Below are 17,128 nucleotides of genomic sequence, written 5' to 3' on the forward strand. Positions count from 1 at the left end.
TGGAGCCCTGCGCGCCAACCGGGGGGCTCCGTCCATCCGTACACACACACACACGCACTCCTCCTCTGCCCCCAACCAGCCCCCCCCCCCCCCCAGCCCTGCTGTCTGGACACGGACACGCAGATGCCCCTGGCACAGCTACAACGGCCCACTCGGTTCGCCTCTGCCTCCTCCACGTAGCCTGAACACTTTGTTTTCACCTTCCCCGTCCCCAGCTCCAAGACAAACAACCCCAAGCCCTCCACACCACGGCTCCCAGCAGGGCTGATGCATGCACCCTCATCCCACCAGTACCTACTTTGGCCTCCTCCGTCCCGTTCCTGGTCACACTCCTCACATCTAGCTCACAGTCTTAACCCTAAATAGCCTCCCTCTAGCAGCACCCCCCACACCCCCTTTTTTTAATCTCTTCCCTCCCACCCTGGCTGCCCGTAGTTGCCTGGCTCCAACACTCGCTGCCAACTGCCCCCAGATCCCCGCGCAGGTATAACGTGCTTTACTCTGCTTTAGTCCTCCCCAACGCTCGAGGCAATCAGTCACACACCATCCACTGCTACCTCCCTAAATCGCAAAGGACAGAAACCACAAAATTATCAGCTTTATACAACTGCTTGTTGTACAGCAACGGTAGGAAACAGTAAGCTGGAAGGAAGGAGGTGTGCTGGAAGTAACTGTGATTTGAACTCCACGCAGCCCAGGAGCAGCATACAGGAGATCTCTGCCTCATGTAGTGACACTTCTGTGAGTTATTTTCACTGTTACACTTTGCCTACCTCAGACGCGTGACGAGTCTCCAAGACACGTCTTTTGGATGACACGGAACATTTATTACATGGTTGTGGGTTTAATGACCCCATAGTGGTACATTCTAAAAGCCTCCCAAGCCTCACACTAGCAACAGCAGCATCTGCACCAAGTTGCAATTGAGTTTCCACTGTATCGTCATACTCGAGACAGAAATCATGGCCCCAGCACAATGTGGCTGCTGTCACCAGCTGAACTGAGGGTAAAACAAATCACAGTATTATCCTAGACTGACCTGAAGCTGGGACTATAAAGAAAACCTTTGTGTGATTGTTTACATATAGTAAAACACACACTACAGTTGCAATAAAAAATAACAAGGCAGCATTCAGGAAAGCTCTTTGGTCAATGAGGGCATTACAGCCACCCTGCATCCTCTCAGTATGTTCTTTTGAAGCACCTTCAAGAAGGAATTTTGTCTTCACCCAATCCCCTTCTAAGAGAGAAAAACTTTTTGTCCTGCCACCTTTTCTCTCCACATCCTCCTTTTAGAAATCAAATTTTCTGCATTTATTCTTTCCTTCCAATACCTTCTCTCACTCATACCATTTGCCTTTCAAAGCAAGTGTATTTTCTCAAACTTTGTTCCCAGGAATGTACTAAGACTGCTTGATCTCCCTCTGGCTTTCATCTAAGTGTTAATAGGCAGAGCACAGCCCCAGCAACCTCAGGATCTGACCCTGCATGATCTTCACAGCAGGTAATGGTGAAGTCTCCTCAGGTGTTCAAGGTAGCACAACTTCAGGGTCTGACTTTGGACTTAATTACACCAATCAAACTGTACATTGACTCCACTAGGTAATTTTAGAAGAATCCTACCTGCGTTTTGATTGAAGTCCCAAGCAAGTGCAACATTTCCATTCATCAGATAGATGAGATGAGCAGGAACACATTCTCTTTAAGACTCTCTAATATTACGATAATGAATTGGGATCAGCTGCACTCGCTGCATTTGGACAGAATAAGCAAAACTGATGCAACTGAAATTCCTGAGGGTGACACAGCAAGCCAATTATCCCAGGCAAATCTCTCTCAAGTTGCACACCTGTTAGTCTTGGCCCACAGCCTTTGCTGTATACTAAGAAGGATGTGTTATTTCCATGCTATTTTGGATAGGATCTCTTTAACAAAAGCCTCTGTCCCAATCCCAGAGTCTTATTCTACTCCTCACAAGATGAAGTCTTCTCTACAATATCACACTATAAACTCTAAAGCAGGATCCAATTCCTGGAAATTCCCATCATCATCAACCTCTTGTAGAATGCTTCAAAGATAAGAGATATTTCAGTATCATTTGTAAATATTGATGTTTCTTCCTTCCATTTCAGTGACGGGGCCCTAGGCCAGGCCTCAGCTTGCTCCTGTGGTTCAGGATGAAAGCCAGTAAAAAAAATTACTGCTACCCATGTGAGAAGCAGTACTTCTGTACTGTCTGGGAGACAAGTGCCAAATGAAGCAGATAAGCGATTACAGCAGAAAGAACATTTCCCTCTGGCAGTCTAACTCTGTAACTCCAAAGTAACAACACTGGAGCTAAGGTTTAACAAAATGGTTGAGCTAATCCCTGCTGTCCACATCCCTTGTTTGACACCTTGTTGAGCTATTTCAGCTCGCTGAAGCAGCAGGAAAATATTCACGTTTTTAGGAGACCGTAACTGGGAAGCAGCAGTTTGGTGCAATGAATCCTGAGCGCGGCTTCCTCTCATACCTATGCTAGTGTTACAGTTAGCACCTACTGAAAAGAGCACCCCTACTTCACCTCCCTTCCAGGGGTGCCTTCCTGTCTCCTTCTTTGTACAGCATTCCTGCTTTTGGAGGGTGAACTTTCTGCAAGTTAGCTTTCTGAACTGGGTCACTGCTGGACCAGGCAAGAACCAGTGCTGGCATCAGGAAAGTGGAAGGAACTCCCATCCTGGAAGAAGAAGGAGGACAAGGTCAGGATGGCTCCCCTTTTGCTCAGACTGCCATCAGCTCAGCCTTAGCTGAAGCCACGCTGACCCCCGTGGCACTTGAGAACTAGGTGCATTAGCCCTTTTTCTTCAAGGGAAATACCGAAGTTCATGGGGTAAACTCGGTTCTGCAGGGCCCAAGACAATCCTGTCCTTGACCGAGTTGCATGTGACAACTGACTGAACTGTTTAGACACAGTCTTAGGCAGGTGCATTCCATGTTCTCTCCCTCCCCCTTTAAGGTATGCAACCTTCACCTTCACATTCTACCAAGCTCTACTTTTAGGGAAGAAGCAGGGCATTACCTCTTTGGCCTATCACCCCTGCTCCCTTGTACCCCTCCCCAGTTTCTTTTTGTCCTCAAGTTTCTGAACAAAAAAAGAACCCCCCCACTTAGCCAGGTGTTCTTTGGAGAGAGGCCTATTGCTTCTCCCTTTCCTAACCACAACATAGAGTCAGTCACACTGTTCTTTGAATTGAGTAACACTGAGCAAAGTGGTGGCCAGTTCTTGACAGAGAGTAAGCTTGGGTCCAGGCCTGTGAGCAGAGTAACATCTGTGCTAGTTAATTCTTGCTTAGGACAAGACTTACTAAAGAACAACTACAACAAATGATGCTTTTTGTGCTTTCTTCAAACTACAGTCTAAGCTCCATCAATACCATGATTTGCCTGTGGTATTGGTAGGTAGAAATGCTTGTTGCTGTGACTTGGCAGTCATGTCCACATTATAAACAGTAATGCTTGCAGGTAAAAAAAGTGGAAAAATCTGAGCCTAAGAAGGATCTTCTGTATTCCGTCTGACCTCCCCCCTTGCTACTTGGCTTGAATACTTACATTATAAATTATTACTCCCTGTACTACTCAACACAAACATATATATATTGCAAGCCACCCCCATGCTGGAGGGCACAAAAAATTAACCACTACACTTTTAAAGAAACACTTTCACTCTGAAGGAAGAAAGATCAGGCCATGGTGCATAGACAAGAAAAAAAAACAGCCTGCAAAAACTGTCCCCTGGGGCTCAAAAAGGTGTGAAGTTATTTATGTGCCCAAAACAAACTACTTAAGCCAATAAAATTTACAAAACCCAAAATAGTTTTATTTACTTTTCAGATTTCTGCCTCAATGAGACATTTTGCAAACATGCTAAGGCTACAAAATGTCCAAGTTGACAAAGACATGCAACGCTGACCATTCAATAAGTCACGGCTATTATAGGAGCGACCATGCCCACCTGGGCCACAGGTCCTGTAAAACAGGAATGGTGTACAGTGATCATGGCAATGTACTATGCAGGACCTAGTAACCTGAGGTAGGTCTCTTTACAGTAAGAAAACAATGTCCTACACCACTGTTACATCCTGATCAACAGGAACCTGTTTAAAGTTCCAGAAGATGTAGGGTGGGGGACTGTTTCCTTAATAAGTGTGCAATAAAGAAACAGGAAATATTGATGATGTTTAACTGTAGTACAAGTGAGCAGAACAAAGAGTTAGTGTTACCCATGCCAATGAAAGCCAACCTAAACCTCTGAGGAGTGTTAGCAGCTTCAAGATAAAGGAGTCAGTCAGCTGAAGCAACTCTGAAAAGGCTTTCCTGCTAGCATACAGGGTATGATTTGAACCTTTTGATTAACTTGTTACAGATCATTCCACAAACAGTTAGATTTTGGTTGTGTTAGATCAGCGAAGCAGGAGGAGCTTGGGCTTGCTTGCATTAAAATAAACCCTGCTGATACAGTCAGAAATACTGTATCCGGGACACTGAGAAAATACGAGGCCTTAATGTGACCCAGAAGTGGTTCTCCACTCAGGAGATCACTAAAAACCCTGCTTTGAGAAAGCATCATGGGAAGCAGCAGCTGCTGCCGTGGTGAACATTAGCGATGCTCCAAATAGCTTTGATAAATTACAATGCAATAGTTACACCACAGAGCTCTTCTCCCCTGCGCTAGACAACAAAGATGTGACAATAAAGGACACTATTGCAAAGCTTCACTTCCACTCAGACACGCAGAAAATCCAGCACTAGGAAAAGACCAACTGTAAAAGACAAAACGGTGTCTGATACAGTCCGATAACAAAGCCAGATCTCCTGTACCGTAAACTGTACAAAAATGATAGAAAAGAATATGCACTGTTATTAATACAGTGCTTATTTTAATATAAAATAAACAGCTTACATTTCCACTGTAAATATAGGCTATATACAGAATTATGTATAGGTATAGCTACATGTATAAAGCTTCATTATAGGCCTCTGATACATTTATAACTATGGCTCCCTGAGCCATTTGTAGAGTGCATTTAATAACAAAAAATTAGTAATATGATTATGGAATAAATACAATAATAAAAACATGAAGAATTCTTCTGACACGGTTTTAAAAACTCTCTGGCTTGACACATTGTGCTAAAAATTAAGAGATGAAAAGGCAATAATCTGCTTGAAGGAGGAGGAGGAGGAAGAGCTGGCCTGCCACAGGCAGGGAGTGTAGCTCTCCAAAACTAAAGTGACTTTGCCCTGAATTTTAGCCCTTGACAGCAACCTTGTTCTCCGCAGCAGCAAACATAGCATAGAAGCGCGAGTTCTCATTGGCCAGAAGGGCAGACGGCGTGTCGAATTCCACTACCTAAAAGCAAACAAGGCAGGTAAAGTATGTCAGTAAAATCCAGCAGAAAACGGATTCCCACCCCTTGGACTTGTGACATAGTAGTAAAGAAGCCAAAAAAACATGGTACTCGTCTTTAGATGAGACATCAAGCAGTGGAAGTATGTGCCTTTATGCCTACATGCTGTAACCTGGGATGCTTCAAACTAGCTCAGACAAACACTGGAACTACCCAGCAGGAAGCAACCTCTGGTGGCTCTGGCAAACAGAGGCAGACACTATGGGGTTTTGCCTTCTCTACCTTTAAGAGCCTTGCCAAATGTTCTCACATTTGCTTTAACTGTTTATGGCTCCCACATGGAAGCCTGAAAAGTGAATCTCTCTGAGCATCTCTCATATGCCTGTTTGATAGCACAGGGCTTCATAAAAGTAATGGGAAACTGCCACTGAGCCCCAGCAGAGATGCTTACATTATTACCCATCTCAGAATTAGCCTACAAAGGGAGTTTTAAAAACACTTTTAAAAGAGAGACTATTACTGTATGGTACTTCTTTGGAGAGTAAAAGAAATTTTGCCCTCTTTGATCTTGTCACAGTCAGGCAATAACTGATTCTATTGGAGTATTATTACCAAGGATGTGAATAAACACAGAGGATTTTCTACCCTGCAATACTAGCTGTTCCTTCAGTTCAGCTTGCACATATGGCACCACCAGACTGCAACAGGAACTGCAGCCACAAGTCTTTCTGCTTACCTGTCCTTGTGTTAGCACCATGATCCGATCAGAGCCCAGTACCGTATGCAGGCGATGAGCAATTGTTAACATAGTGCAGTCTGCAAATGCCTCTCTGATAGTCTCCTGAATCAGTAAGTCTGTCTCTGTGTCCATAGCAGCTGTTGCTTCATCCAGTATCAAAATCTGAAAAGCACAATCCTGGCCATTACCCATAGCAACACTTTCCCTCCTTGAACATAAAAATATGTAGAGTGGGCAGAACTACCATGACCAAGAGTTGTCACAACTGGCAATCCTTATGGAGCTGTGGTCACAAAGGTAGTTTTTACAAGCACCTTTTCAGCTTTCTTTATGCAATTGCCTTCAACAAAGTTACTCTATGGATCACACCTGTATTTTATGGTCACATCCTAGAGCCATGAGATGTTTGGATTCTGACCTGGGCCTCAAGTGTCCACTACTATTTTTTTTTTTTTAAATTCAGCAGCTAAATCTCAAATACAAATTTTACTGGTAAACTAATCTGACACATCCTTGATGGTGACATTCCTTCTGGAATGAGTCAATACCAACTAGGCTTACTAGCTTTCTTATGCTCGTAAAGAGTTACCCTTCCTCTCAGACTCAGACATAAACTGATTTGGAATGGTGTCTTGTCAAAGCTAAACTAGACTTTTTTTGTGCAGGTACTACACAGAGAGCAGTAACTTCTGCTGAGAAGTCTGCCTTTAAAACAGATGCAGAGTGAACCTTAAAATATTATGGTGTGCAATATTTAAAAAAAAAAAAGGATGTTAAAATCTGAATCCTAGTCAATGTCAATCCAAAAGTCCTTTCTCACTGTAATTATATTTGTCTTCCATTCCTGCAAAACCTTTAACTTCACTGGCACAGCATGATCCCAAATTCCACCTGGAGACTACATTTTAGTGGGGCAACATGTAGAAGGAAACTACTTGGCTGACATTCACAAAAAGGTGGAAGAAGGAAAGAATTTGATGCTCACCAAGTAGCAGGACACTCTGAAGAAATGATTAGGCTAGTCTGATACCCTGTTATTAACACTAACAAGCAATACCTTTCTGATGGCATGACATTACAGAAGCCAGCAGCTGGCTACAGATGCCTTTCTAGTTGTTACAACCCTACACCTCTCTGGGTCACAATAATTGTTGGTGTGATTCCTCTGACAGATAGAATGAATCTGGCACAAAAAAAAGTCTTGCTCAATCCTATCAGTTTGGTATCTCCAGCTATTTCTCTCATCATTATGCTCACCTTGCAACGACGCAGTAGAGCTCTAGCTATGCACAGTAACTGTCTCTCTCCAACTGAAAAGTTTTCCCCATTTTCCATCACTTCTGAATCAAGTTTCATAGGCAGCTGGGCAACCTGTGTGGAAAAGAAGAGGCAAAAATCTTAGAGCATTCCACAGACTTTTTGTATCTCCATGGCATGAGACAGACAGTTGCTCCTCCTGCAAATCTGATTTTGCCCATGTTCCAAAGTATCTGCCACACTTTGCTGTCCAGTTTTCGCTGTCTTCGTTGGGGAAATTAGTAACAAGCAACTAATGCTAGAACAGCGATACAACATCAGACCTGCTCAGTCCTGTTGAAATGCCTGTGACTCAGTGGTAGCTCCTGAGAATACCACTAGGACTAAGCTAGTAGTGTTCTATAAAGCTATATCATCTCAGTAGGCAACCTTGGAATGACTTACGTACAAAGTATTTCATTTCTACAAAAAAAGCATGCCATGTACAAAGTCATATCAACATGAATACAGATCTCTTGACAATCTTTCTCACCAAGAGAAAAGAGTGAACCTGGTCCCTGCATGAATTACTGCAGCCTATGTACCATAGCTGTACATGGCACTTGACTTACAAGAAAAGAAGAATTAGAAATGTCATGGCAGTGAGACTTGCTGCAGAGAGCCTCACAAAGGGTAGATTTTAAGTTCAGTATAAATGTGCATGTGTGACATTTATACTCACAAATGTAAATGCAGAATGCACACCTAAGGCACAGACAGAAAAAAATACCACTTGAAATCTTGTAACACCCTGGGAGTCCATGTGATGAAGCAGCACTCTGCTATGCTACACACTAAAAAAGTACACAACAGAAATATGGCGCATTCTCCAAAAAAATCAGTTTTATAAAATTGGGGGTGGGGGTGAGGGGGTGGGGGGAATCAGTCAAAGCATTAACAATGAGGGGAAAAAATTGCCAAGAAAAAGCTTTATCTAAAGGTCTCTGAAGTAGCTACTTAAAGAACATGTTGGTTTGGAAGCCAAAACACAAACATATATCTCATAGGCACATAATACTTACACACTCTTTCATGTGAGTCCTTTCCAAAGCATCCCAGATTTGTTCCTCACTGTACTGATTGAAAGGATCCAAGTTTGATCTGGAGGGGGAAGCAGAAAACATAACCAGAATTTTTATTCAGTAATGAATGGCAAAACAGCAGTGTGCTAATTCATCCAGATGGATTATTCCCATCTAGCCTTCCACTGACAGAATTTCCTTGCCAAGGAAATCAGATGTTCCCAACACACTAGGGTTAGAGTAGCCAAAAAACAAAAGAGTAGAGATGGAAGACAAAGATGCAAAAAACTTCAATCAAATCTAAAGGGAAAGCAAGACTTCCATAGAGGATGATCACATCCAGTTCTGCACTGGGCCAGCTGAAATCATTTAGCTGTGTTTTTTTTGTTCCAATAACAGAGAACAGGATGCTTGAGAACTAACGTCTCACTAGGCACCTACTTGAGTTCAAGTATAAGCTGATAGCCCGCTTAGTCCTTCTTGCCTTCTTATGGTCTCACTAACCTCACAGTGCCACTGAATAGCACAGGTTCCTGAGGAATTATTGAGAGTTTGCTGCGAAGATCTGCCAAACCAATGTCATTTATTTTCACTCCATCAATTTTAATGCAGCCTCCAGACAGTTCAACGAGACGAAAGAGTGCCATTCCAAGGGAAGACTTCCCTAAAAATGAGACAGGAAAAACAATACTAGTGTTTCTACAGAATCACAGCAGCTTTGAGATGAGAAAGTATTTTAAAAGCTGTCCATGTATAAGAAAACCATGTTAAAATACCATAAAGTCCTGGCAAACAATGTTGGTAAATGCTGGGGTTCAGCATTTAAACTTCTAAGTAATTGTAGGGGCAGCTCCTAATCTCTTCTCACAGATGCCACCCCTGCAGTGCCACCCCACACCCACTACCAAAACTTTACCACATAAACCCAATATAGCAATATTAATTGCTTATTTAGAAACTACATTTTGGAGTTAAGTCATCTCACAAACAGGCGTTGTGATTCTTTACATTACAGGCTTCTGAGCCAAACCTGGCTGCAGCATCACTACAAAAAAACTTTCAAAAGAGTCAAATAAGCTGTAATGAGCATGTTGTAGGTAGCATTCTGTGCTGCTAAGTGGCTTGGGATGTTAAACATTATGAGCATACTGGCTCAGGCATAGTAGGATATCCCTCTACTTTAAATGGAAACTTGTTTTCCTTATTGTTTACAAGGATCCTGCTTATGTATGCACATGAACAGAATCCACCACTGACAGACTGCTGGACCACTCCTGTGCAATTAACAATTTACTCAAACACAGAAAAGACAGGAGAATCAATATGACTGCCCCACTCTATTCCATTCTCATTCTGTAAAAGTAATAATTTAACTCTGCTTAGTTTTTTTCCTTACCTGAGCCTGTCCTTCCCACAATGCCAATCTTTTCTTTCGGTTTGATGGTAAAGGACACTTTTTTAAGTACTAGAGGGAGGTTCTCTCGGTACCGCATCTCTGCATTTTCAAAAACAACTTCACCTTCCTGTGGCCAGTCCAGAGGAGGAGTTTTATTCTTAATTCGAGCAGGAGCTTCCAGAGAAAGTGTCTTTAAAAAAACCCAGAAGGTCAGTTTCCAGTAAACAAAACACCAGAAAGGAAAATTATCAATTGCAGCTTTCAGCTGGAGTTCTTCCCAGGAGACTCAGCCCATATCAGTTTATGGCAGTTTTATGATGAGCTGTGTGGCTGGATGCGGGCCCAATGGTTCAGAAGTTTGCTGTATTACATTGACCACACTGTTATTCCCCTCCTGTTGCCTCAATAATGACATTGGCCCTTCTACATAATGTTTTTCATCAATGGTATTCAAGAAGTATTTTAGGCCTATTCTTTACGAGCACAATCCTACTGAGTTTCGTGGCACTCCAAAGACTGGATGGAACATCTGTTCTGTTTCTATGTCTCATTTGCTATGCCATGCCACGGTCACCTCTGTTGATTCTGACAGAAGAGAACGCCCACATGACACATTGTACAAATGCTACCCTCTTCCTTCTCTTCCTCATTCTCTTCTGTTCTATTAAATCACTGAGTCAGTTAGGCCCCTTCCAGCTTGCTCACTTTTGCTATTTTACTCTGCCCCTTAATAGGTCCCTCATTAAGCAGTTCACAGATTAAACAAAAAGGCAGAACTTCTGAAAGCCAAACATGTGCCTTTATAGCATGTTTAGAATGAAGCCAAGGTCACTTTCCCATATTTGGCACAAACAGCCTCAAAGAATGGCAGAAATCCTGTTGTAGGATTCACCTCATGTAACTTTAAACCCATACAAAGGAAGAATCTCCAGCTGAACCAGGCCCCATCAAGTCCTTTATAGTCACTACAAAGAAGCTAGTATTTCTGGAGTATGATTTTTCTCATTCTAATATAAACACATAGAACAGGTAATAAATTGCCCTCTGGAGATAGCCATTTTCTACATTGACTATAGAGAGATCCCACAGAGACTATGTCAGTTGTGAACATCCGCAACATCTAGTTAGAGGCAGATTAATTGTAGCCCAAGGGTTTGAGAAAAACAGTGATCTGCTACGATAGTACCCCAATTCTTTGAGCTTGGTGCTCATAACAGCGACCTCGAAGCCTGCACTGAAAGAAGCCAAGCCTGGGACTTGGTAAGATACAGAACCTGCATGGTGTTTCGCTGCTCACGCACTCTTTCTCTTTAGATTCAAACTACTTTTACAGTTTCATAATAAAATGGCTGTCTAGAGATCCAAATAAGAAAAATCACAGAAAGTGTTGCTTAGTAGTGATATAAAGTGACATACAGTAACTTAAAAAAAAAACCACAAAAAAAAACCCCAAAACCCAAAAACAAACAAATAAACAAACAAACAAACCCCCAACAAACAAAAAACCACCAGAACAGCCTACAACTATAGGTTTTGCCACTGAAAGCCTGACAGTGATAAACCCATCTCAGCCCAGTGAGAGATACCAGGCAATATTTGGCAGACAATTGTCAGCTTGTGCGGTCACCAAGTCTTCCATACACAGAAATTTTCTACTTAGATGCCACAAGAGGATTTATTTATTTAACTGACAGAGTGGGAAGCTTTAAAATTTTTTTTCTCTGCAGTATTAAATCCACAGGCTAAAAGAAAAATTCTACAAATATCAACTACTACATAGCCCAGATTTACCAAAAAGATATATATCTTCCTCTGAAGTTCAGAGGAAATGTGTTTTATGTGTTAATTTAAAAAAAGCCTTTCACCTCAAAGACCAGACCCAGTAGAAGGCTTTCTCCTGGCTACACTTTCCCCATTGACCTATGCCCAGTTCTGCATACACAAATCCTAGTTATGAAGAAAGGGTTACAGATAATCAGAGCAGCTTGCTAAGCATTTAGTTTGTAATATTTCTCATGTTTAGCCTAGTACATTTCTCACGTTTGCAACGAGAGCATTTGCTTAACTTTTTTTATATATATAAAAAACATATACACAATATATAACATATAGAAAAAATGTTATATAACGAGACCTGTGGAAGAAGTTAGGATGAAGCAGAATTACATGTAGATAAAGTAACAGCTATCTATGTATAAATGAAGGAGGTCCATTAGATTTGGAATGAAGGATGCCAGGACACCATCCTTTTACTCTAAAATATTGTATTGAATTCCCAGTTATCCCTTTCACACACTCCACTCTTTACTGAGAGTGTTAGCAATCTTTCAATATCCTTATGTAACTTCATTGATGCCAGGCAAGTGATGCCTGTAAGCTTAGTTACCTACCAGCTCTTATGCTATTCATCTTGCCAATGCTTATATACATGCTTCATAAACCACTCTGCAGTATTACAGTACATGTACTAATGTGTTTACAAGATTAGAAACGTACATTCTGTACTAAGGAAGACTATGGCTGACTTTCTCTTCTCTTATGCCAGCAATATAACAAGCAACAAGAAATTTTATAACAGGCAGATAAATGTATTATTGTCCTACCTTGATATAGTGATCAATCCTCTCCACTGAGGTGAAGCGAGCTTCTGTTTCTGAAGCAAGCCTTACTGTAAACTGGAATAACCCTGTTAACTGGAGCGATGGGAGAAAACAAAGACAAATTTAGAGAGGTGTGATTTGTTATTGAATTAAGAGACAAACCTAATGAAAATTTGATACAAGCATTCTTGCCATTGGGCATCATATAGCTAAGGTGCCCAAGGCAAGTTAATTTTAGTTTATAGTTAATTTTAAAATAACCATAATTTATTAATCAGTTGGGAAGCCAGCAATTTAGAAAGGTTTCCCACAAGCAAGAGCTTTTAACTATTAGCTAGGTTTTGTAATTTCACCTTACTACCACCAGGAGGCAGAAAAGGACAAACAACAGCTCTAATAGTAAGCATTCTGAGCCCTTAAGTGTCTCTAACCTGCACAGCTGCAACACTGGATCCTGTTCACTCTGAAAATATACTGCAGGCAATACATTAAGACATCAGTTTGGCAGATGTCTGATGTATCATCAATCCAATTTCTGGAAATATCCAGGAAAACTGCAATATGCAGCATATGAAGAGCCTCAAATGCTTTCTACTTCATCATTTAAAAAGAGGCAGCTCCCCAAGACAATGGCCTTGAGCACCTAGCTCCTCATAATTTGTCGTTTGTCTGCTAGCAATAAGGTCCTCACTTTGAATTGCTTTCCCCTCCGTTTCCAAAAGGGATAACAGTATCTTTTTCCATTCTAGCACATTAAGGAAAGTTTTCAATGTTGTGTTACTTTTGCTTATTAGCAGTAACTACATTAAATGACAGATTAAATGTTACAGTATGTCAACACACTCACCTGCACAGCATATGAGATAGCCAGCCCAGCATAGGCAGGAGGAATCTGGCCATGCATTAAGACAATCATAAGGCCAGTGGTTGTGATAAGAGCAATGCTGATAATGTCCAGCCGTACAGCTAGCCAGCGCATTGCACAGCTGAACAGGTAGAATGGTGCCTGATTGTCATCTAGGAGCTCCTGATACCTGAAACAAATCCACGAAAGGTTAGTAGACCTCACAGTCCTGGTGTTCTACAAATAGCACAGCTACTTAAACTCCTGTTCCAGTATCAGAATTCAGGGCAGGAAGACTAGTCCATCATTGACACAAACCCTGCTTTCATGGCCTAGTTTGAGACTTTACAAACTTTCCTGAATGTCAGGTATCTACTTAGCTCAAACTCTCGGAAGTCAAACTAACAAATTTCTGTGTACAACAATGAATTATACTGGAGGTGAATCAAAATTCAGGGACATTACACACACTTTCACCACAACTTCACCTATGCAAGACATTCCAGAGGATGCTCAATGGCTACACATCACTCCAAAGGTTACAGCAGCAGTGCTTCAGAATATGTGTTATACACAAATGTAAAAAAAGGAAAGTTACTGTAAGTGGTGATAGAATTAGTGACACTAATTAAAACACATCAATAGCTATTTAATTTACAGTCCTGACCCTGCAGAGCTGAGAAAGTATATTTAAGGCGAGACACGAGAGATTTTTCACAAAGCCAGTAACTAGATTTTCTGAACGTACAACTCAGTTTTACATCAATCACTGCTGCCCAGTGTGCGCAGTGCCTTAGCGCTCTAGCACCAACAATGCTAAGGGACTGCTATTTGCACCACTGGAACCTTTCATCTAAGCTAGTGTAGCACTATCTTTCCAGAGCTTCTGTGGCAATTTTCCCTCTGCTCCCACACTGTTGGTCTCATGACCTTGCACCTGCAAAAGCCTGATATTGTTACGGCAGGTTCTCACGGGAAGCAACTACTGCTCACATGAGAAGTGTTGCACTTTCCCTCCCTAACATTTGTTTTGCAGATTTTAGTTTATACTGGAGAAAACCAAGCATAGTGTATAACAAGGTGGATAACAGTCACTTAAATACTTGATAAATGCTATCCAATTATACATGTGCACAGAGACTAACAGCTCATCAATATGCACACTAAGGTTTTGTCAGCATCCTCTAACCAATGCTAATACCATCATAAGGAGAAACAAACAATAGCAAGTATGAGAAGGACCTGATGAAAAGTATATACCACTAAGAAAAAAGTGTGGCCAAAAACTTGCCCTCACCATTATCATTGCCACCTCCTGCACTGCAGAGAACCCCAGAGGAGGGCATTCACCTGGGACTCCATCACTATTCTTCCCAGTTGGCTAATGGGGAGTTTTCCCTTTCCCTTCTCCTTCTTGTTCTCCCCCATGTTCTTCCCCCAAAAGTAACTTTCACTCTTAGAGCAAATGTATGCTATCAGCTACAAACCTCATTAATAAATCTTTCTGAATGTAAACCTGTCACACCCTGCTTTGTGCTCCACCACTCTCAGATGGATATCTAGACTGACCTGTGGAGAAATTCCTGTCCTTTGTGGTAGGCGTGGATTGTGGAGAGACCCTGTATGCTAGATGTAATGTGAGACAGGAATGGAGACTGTGTGATGTTGTCCAGACGCTTGAGTTCCCGAATAAAGACTCTGGAAGCAAAGAAACACTTTTAAGTGATATATACAGCCACCATATGCCAACCACTACACTGATGCATATATACTTGGAAGAAGCCTATGTCCTTAATAACAGGTCAAGGTATCTCTACTTTTAGTCAAAGCAGCTGATACACTTACCTAGAGACAACATGCAGAACTGTGAACAGGACAATGAGGGGCCCCACTGCCACCAGGAACCAGGGGAAAACCCCAGAAATCACCCCCACACAGAAGAACACAAGGATGACATTCTGGATGAACATTTCTGCTTGAAATGGCAAACGAACATCAACTGGAAAAAATGGAGGGAAAAGAGGAAGACCTTGAGTACAGAAAGGTAAAACAACCTATATAAAGCAATTCAGTCCAACTGTACATCACCATTGACAAGAACAGTGATTTCTCATGGCTTACTGAAAACGTACATTTTCATTAGGGGTGCTTTTATCTTCTGAGATGCTAGTAACCTTTCCAATTATTCCCATTTGCAGAAACAGCCCTGATGCAGCTCTGACCTAATTACCACCTTTGCTGCACATCAACTTCACCCTGAAACTCTAGGCTCCCCTTGCATTAACTGCTAAGAGTCTGCTAAGAGTCCATGTGCAGTCTGTAGGTACAAAAGCACATAACATATTCTTCTTTATAAGTGAATAGACAGACTTGAGCTATCAGCTGCCTTCTAGAATCATAACCAGGTATGTTAAACAAACCAATTCCTGCTTTGTCTATTACAAGTACACATTTGGCAATAGATATAGGCTATGATCACCCCAACAGCAAGAGACTGGAGAGTATTAAGAAGGTAACCTGGAGGTCTGAATGTGGGATTTACAGCACATACAGTGAGAGATACCTTCATCCATGTCTTTGGAAAACCTGTTGAGAATCCGTCCAGTGGGTGTAGTGTCAAAGAACTTCATGGGGCTACGCAGAATCCGTCGGAAGAGCTCATCATGGAGTCTTGAGGATGCTCTGAGAGTTCCCTGACAATGCAGAAAATGTTGCAGCATTATGAAAGGATGTTTGCCTTCCTGTCACTGCCCCTCCCCTGGGGACCAAAACATTCTGCTTATTTTCTCTCTCCAACCATAAGGTTTTTTTCTTGCATTCTGTGCTTCGAACCAGTGGAAAGAAGCTATTAATTTGTGCAGAAGTTTAACAGAAAGTATGGTACAGCCCCAAGAGATGACTTATGGAAACCTCACAATCCATGATCTAACTTCCTCTCATTCAAAATCTCTCTTGGAAGGTGACCAAAAGAACCACAGTGACAGCAATATGCAGAAGGGGTTGGGGGGAAGATAAGAAAAACAGCAGCATTAGCACATACCTTTACAAAGACAACGCCACGAACAGCTTTCAGAATCAACATAACTGCCATAGACAGTGCATAGATGCCAGCATAGTAATGCATGTGAGGGTTATCTTTCATACTGTTGCTTATGACGGTATCATTTCCCAAAGTCACAGTGGTGTTCTGCAGAAAATTCAAGGTTTCAGTGAATAATTAGTTAAGACAAGGATTAATCATGTACACATTACACGTGGTAAAATTTAACTGTCCTCTGTCCCCTCCCTCCATATTTGACACTTCTTCTTTAAATGAAGTACTTAATGATCCTGGAATACTTCAGAAAGTTCTCCCTAGCAGAGATACTTGACTTGCAGATTTGTAGCCCTTAGCGTTTTCCCTACAATACCTTTGAAAATAATACCACAATACCTACTTCATTTGATTCCTAATCTCTCATTTTGTGCTTATCGTTTCTTGTGGTATTCTTAACAACACCAGATACTTGCATACCACCACTCCTATTACACAGCAATATTAATCTTGGATAGGTTGTACATCTTATCAAATATGGTTGTGATTTTCTGCCAGTATGCAATAAATTCTTTACTGTCACACTATTGTACATTCTCATTCTTTTTTTTTTTTTAATCTTTAAGTATGTTTAGGGACCTCATTGCTTATTTTAACATTGTTGGCCATCTGCACTTCATTATTTCTTCTCTGAGGTTAGCAGTTTGCTCCCCCCACCCAAACAAGAATCTTACAGTTATATTTGAATCTTTAAACACAGTAAGACTTGCAATCAAAGCCCCTAAAGCAGGAAAAGTCCCAAACCATCCT

At 41.6% G+C, this 17,128-nt stretch overlaps 1 protein-coding gene across 7 annotated transcripts in view; it reads right to left on the minus strand.

The window, feature by feature from the left end:
- The window catches only part of ABCC5 (ATP binding cassette subfamily C member 5), a 73,324-nt gene that overhangs the window by 20,114 nt on the left and 36,082 nt on the right, over positions 1-17,128 (minus strand). For 2 of the 7 annotated variants that reach the window (XM_049804031.1, XM_049804032.1), the window contains exons 15-27: positions 16,325-16,471; positions 15,848-15,977; positions 15,130-15,283; positions 14,854-14,982; positions 13,288-13,474; positions 12,444-12,533; positions 9,841-10,030; positions 8,949-9,108; positions 8,445-8,523; positions 7,384-7,497; positions 6,124-6,288; positions 5,306-5,389; positions 221-2,716 (exon numbers count right to left, since the gene is read on the minus strand). In XM_049804031.1, coding sequence (XP_049659988.1) covers positions 2,657-2,716; positions 5,306-5,389; positions 6,124-6,288; positions 7,384-7,497; positions 8,445-8,523; positions 8,949-9,108; positions 9,841-10,030; positions 12,444-12,533; positions 13,288-13,474; positions 14,854-14,982; positions 15,130-15,283; positions 15,848-15,977; positions 16,325-16,471 — 1,689 coding nt within the window. In that variant the 3' untranslated portion in view covers positions 221-2,656. The other 5 variants (XM_049804027.1, XM_049804026.1, XM_049804029.1 and 2 more) reach the window with 4 other exon arrangements.

Source organism: Accipiter gentilis, chromosome 6 (genome assembly GCF_929443795.1).
Source record: "Accipiter gentilis chromosome 6, bAccGen1.1, whole genome shotgun sequence".
Classification (NCBI taxonomy): domain Eukaryota; kingdom Metazoa; phylum Chordata; class Aves; order Accipitriformes; family Accipitridae; genus Astur; species Astur gentilis.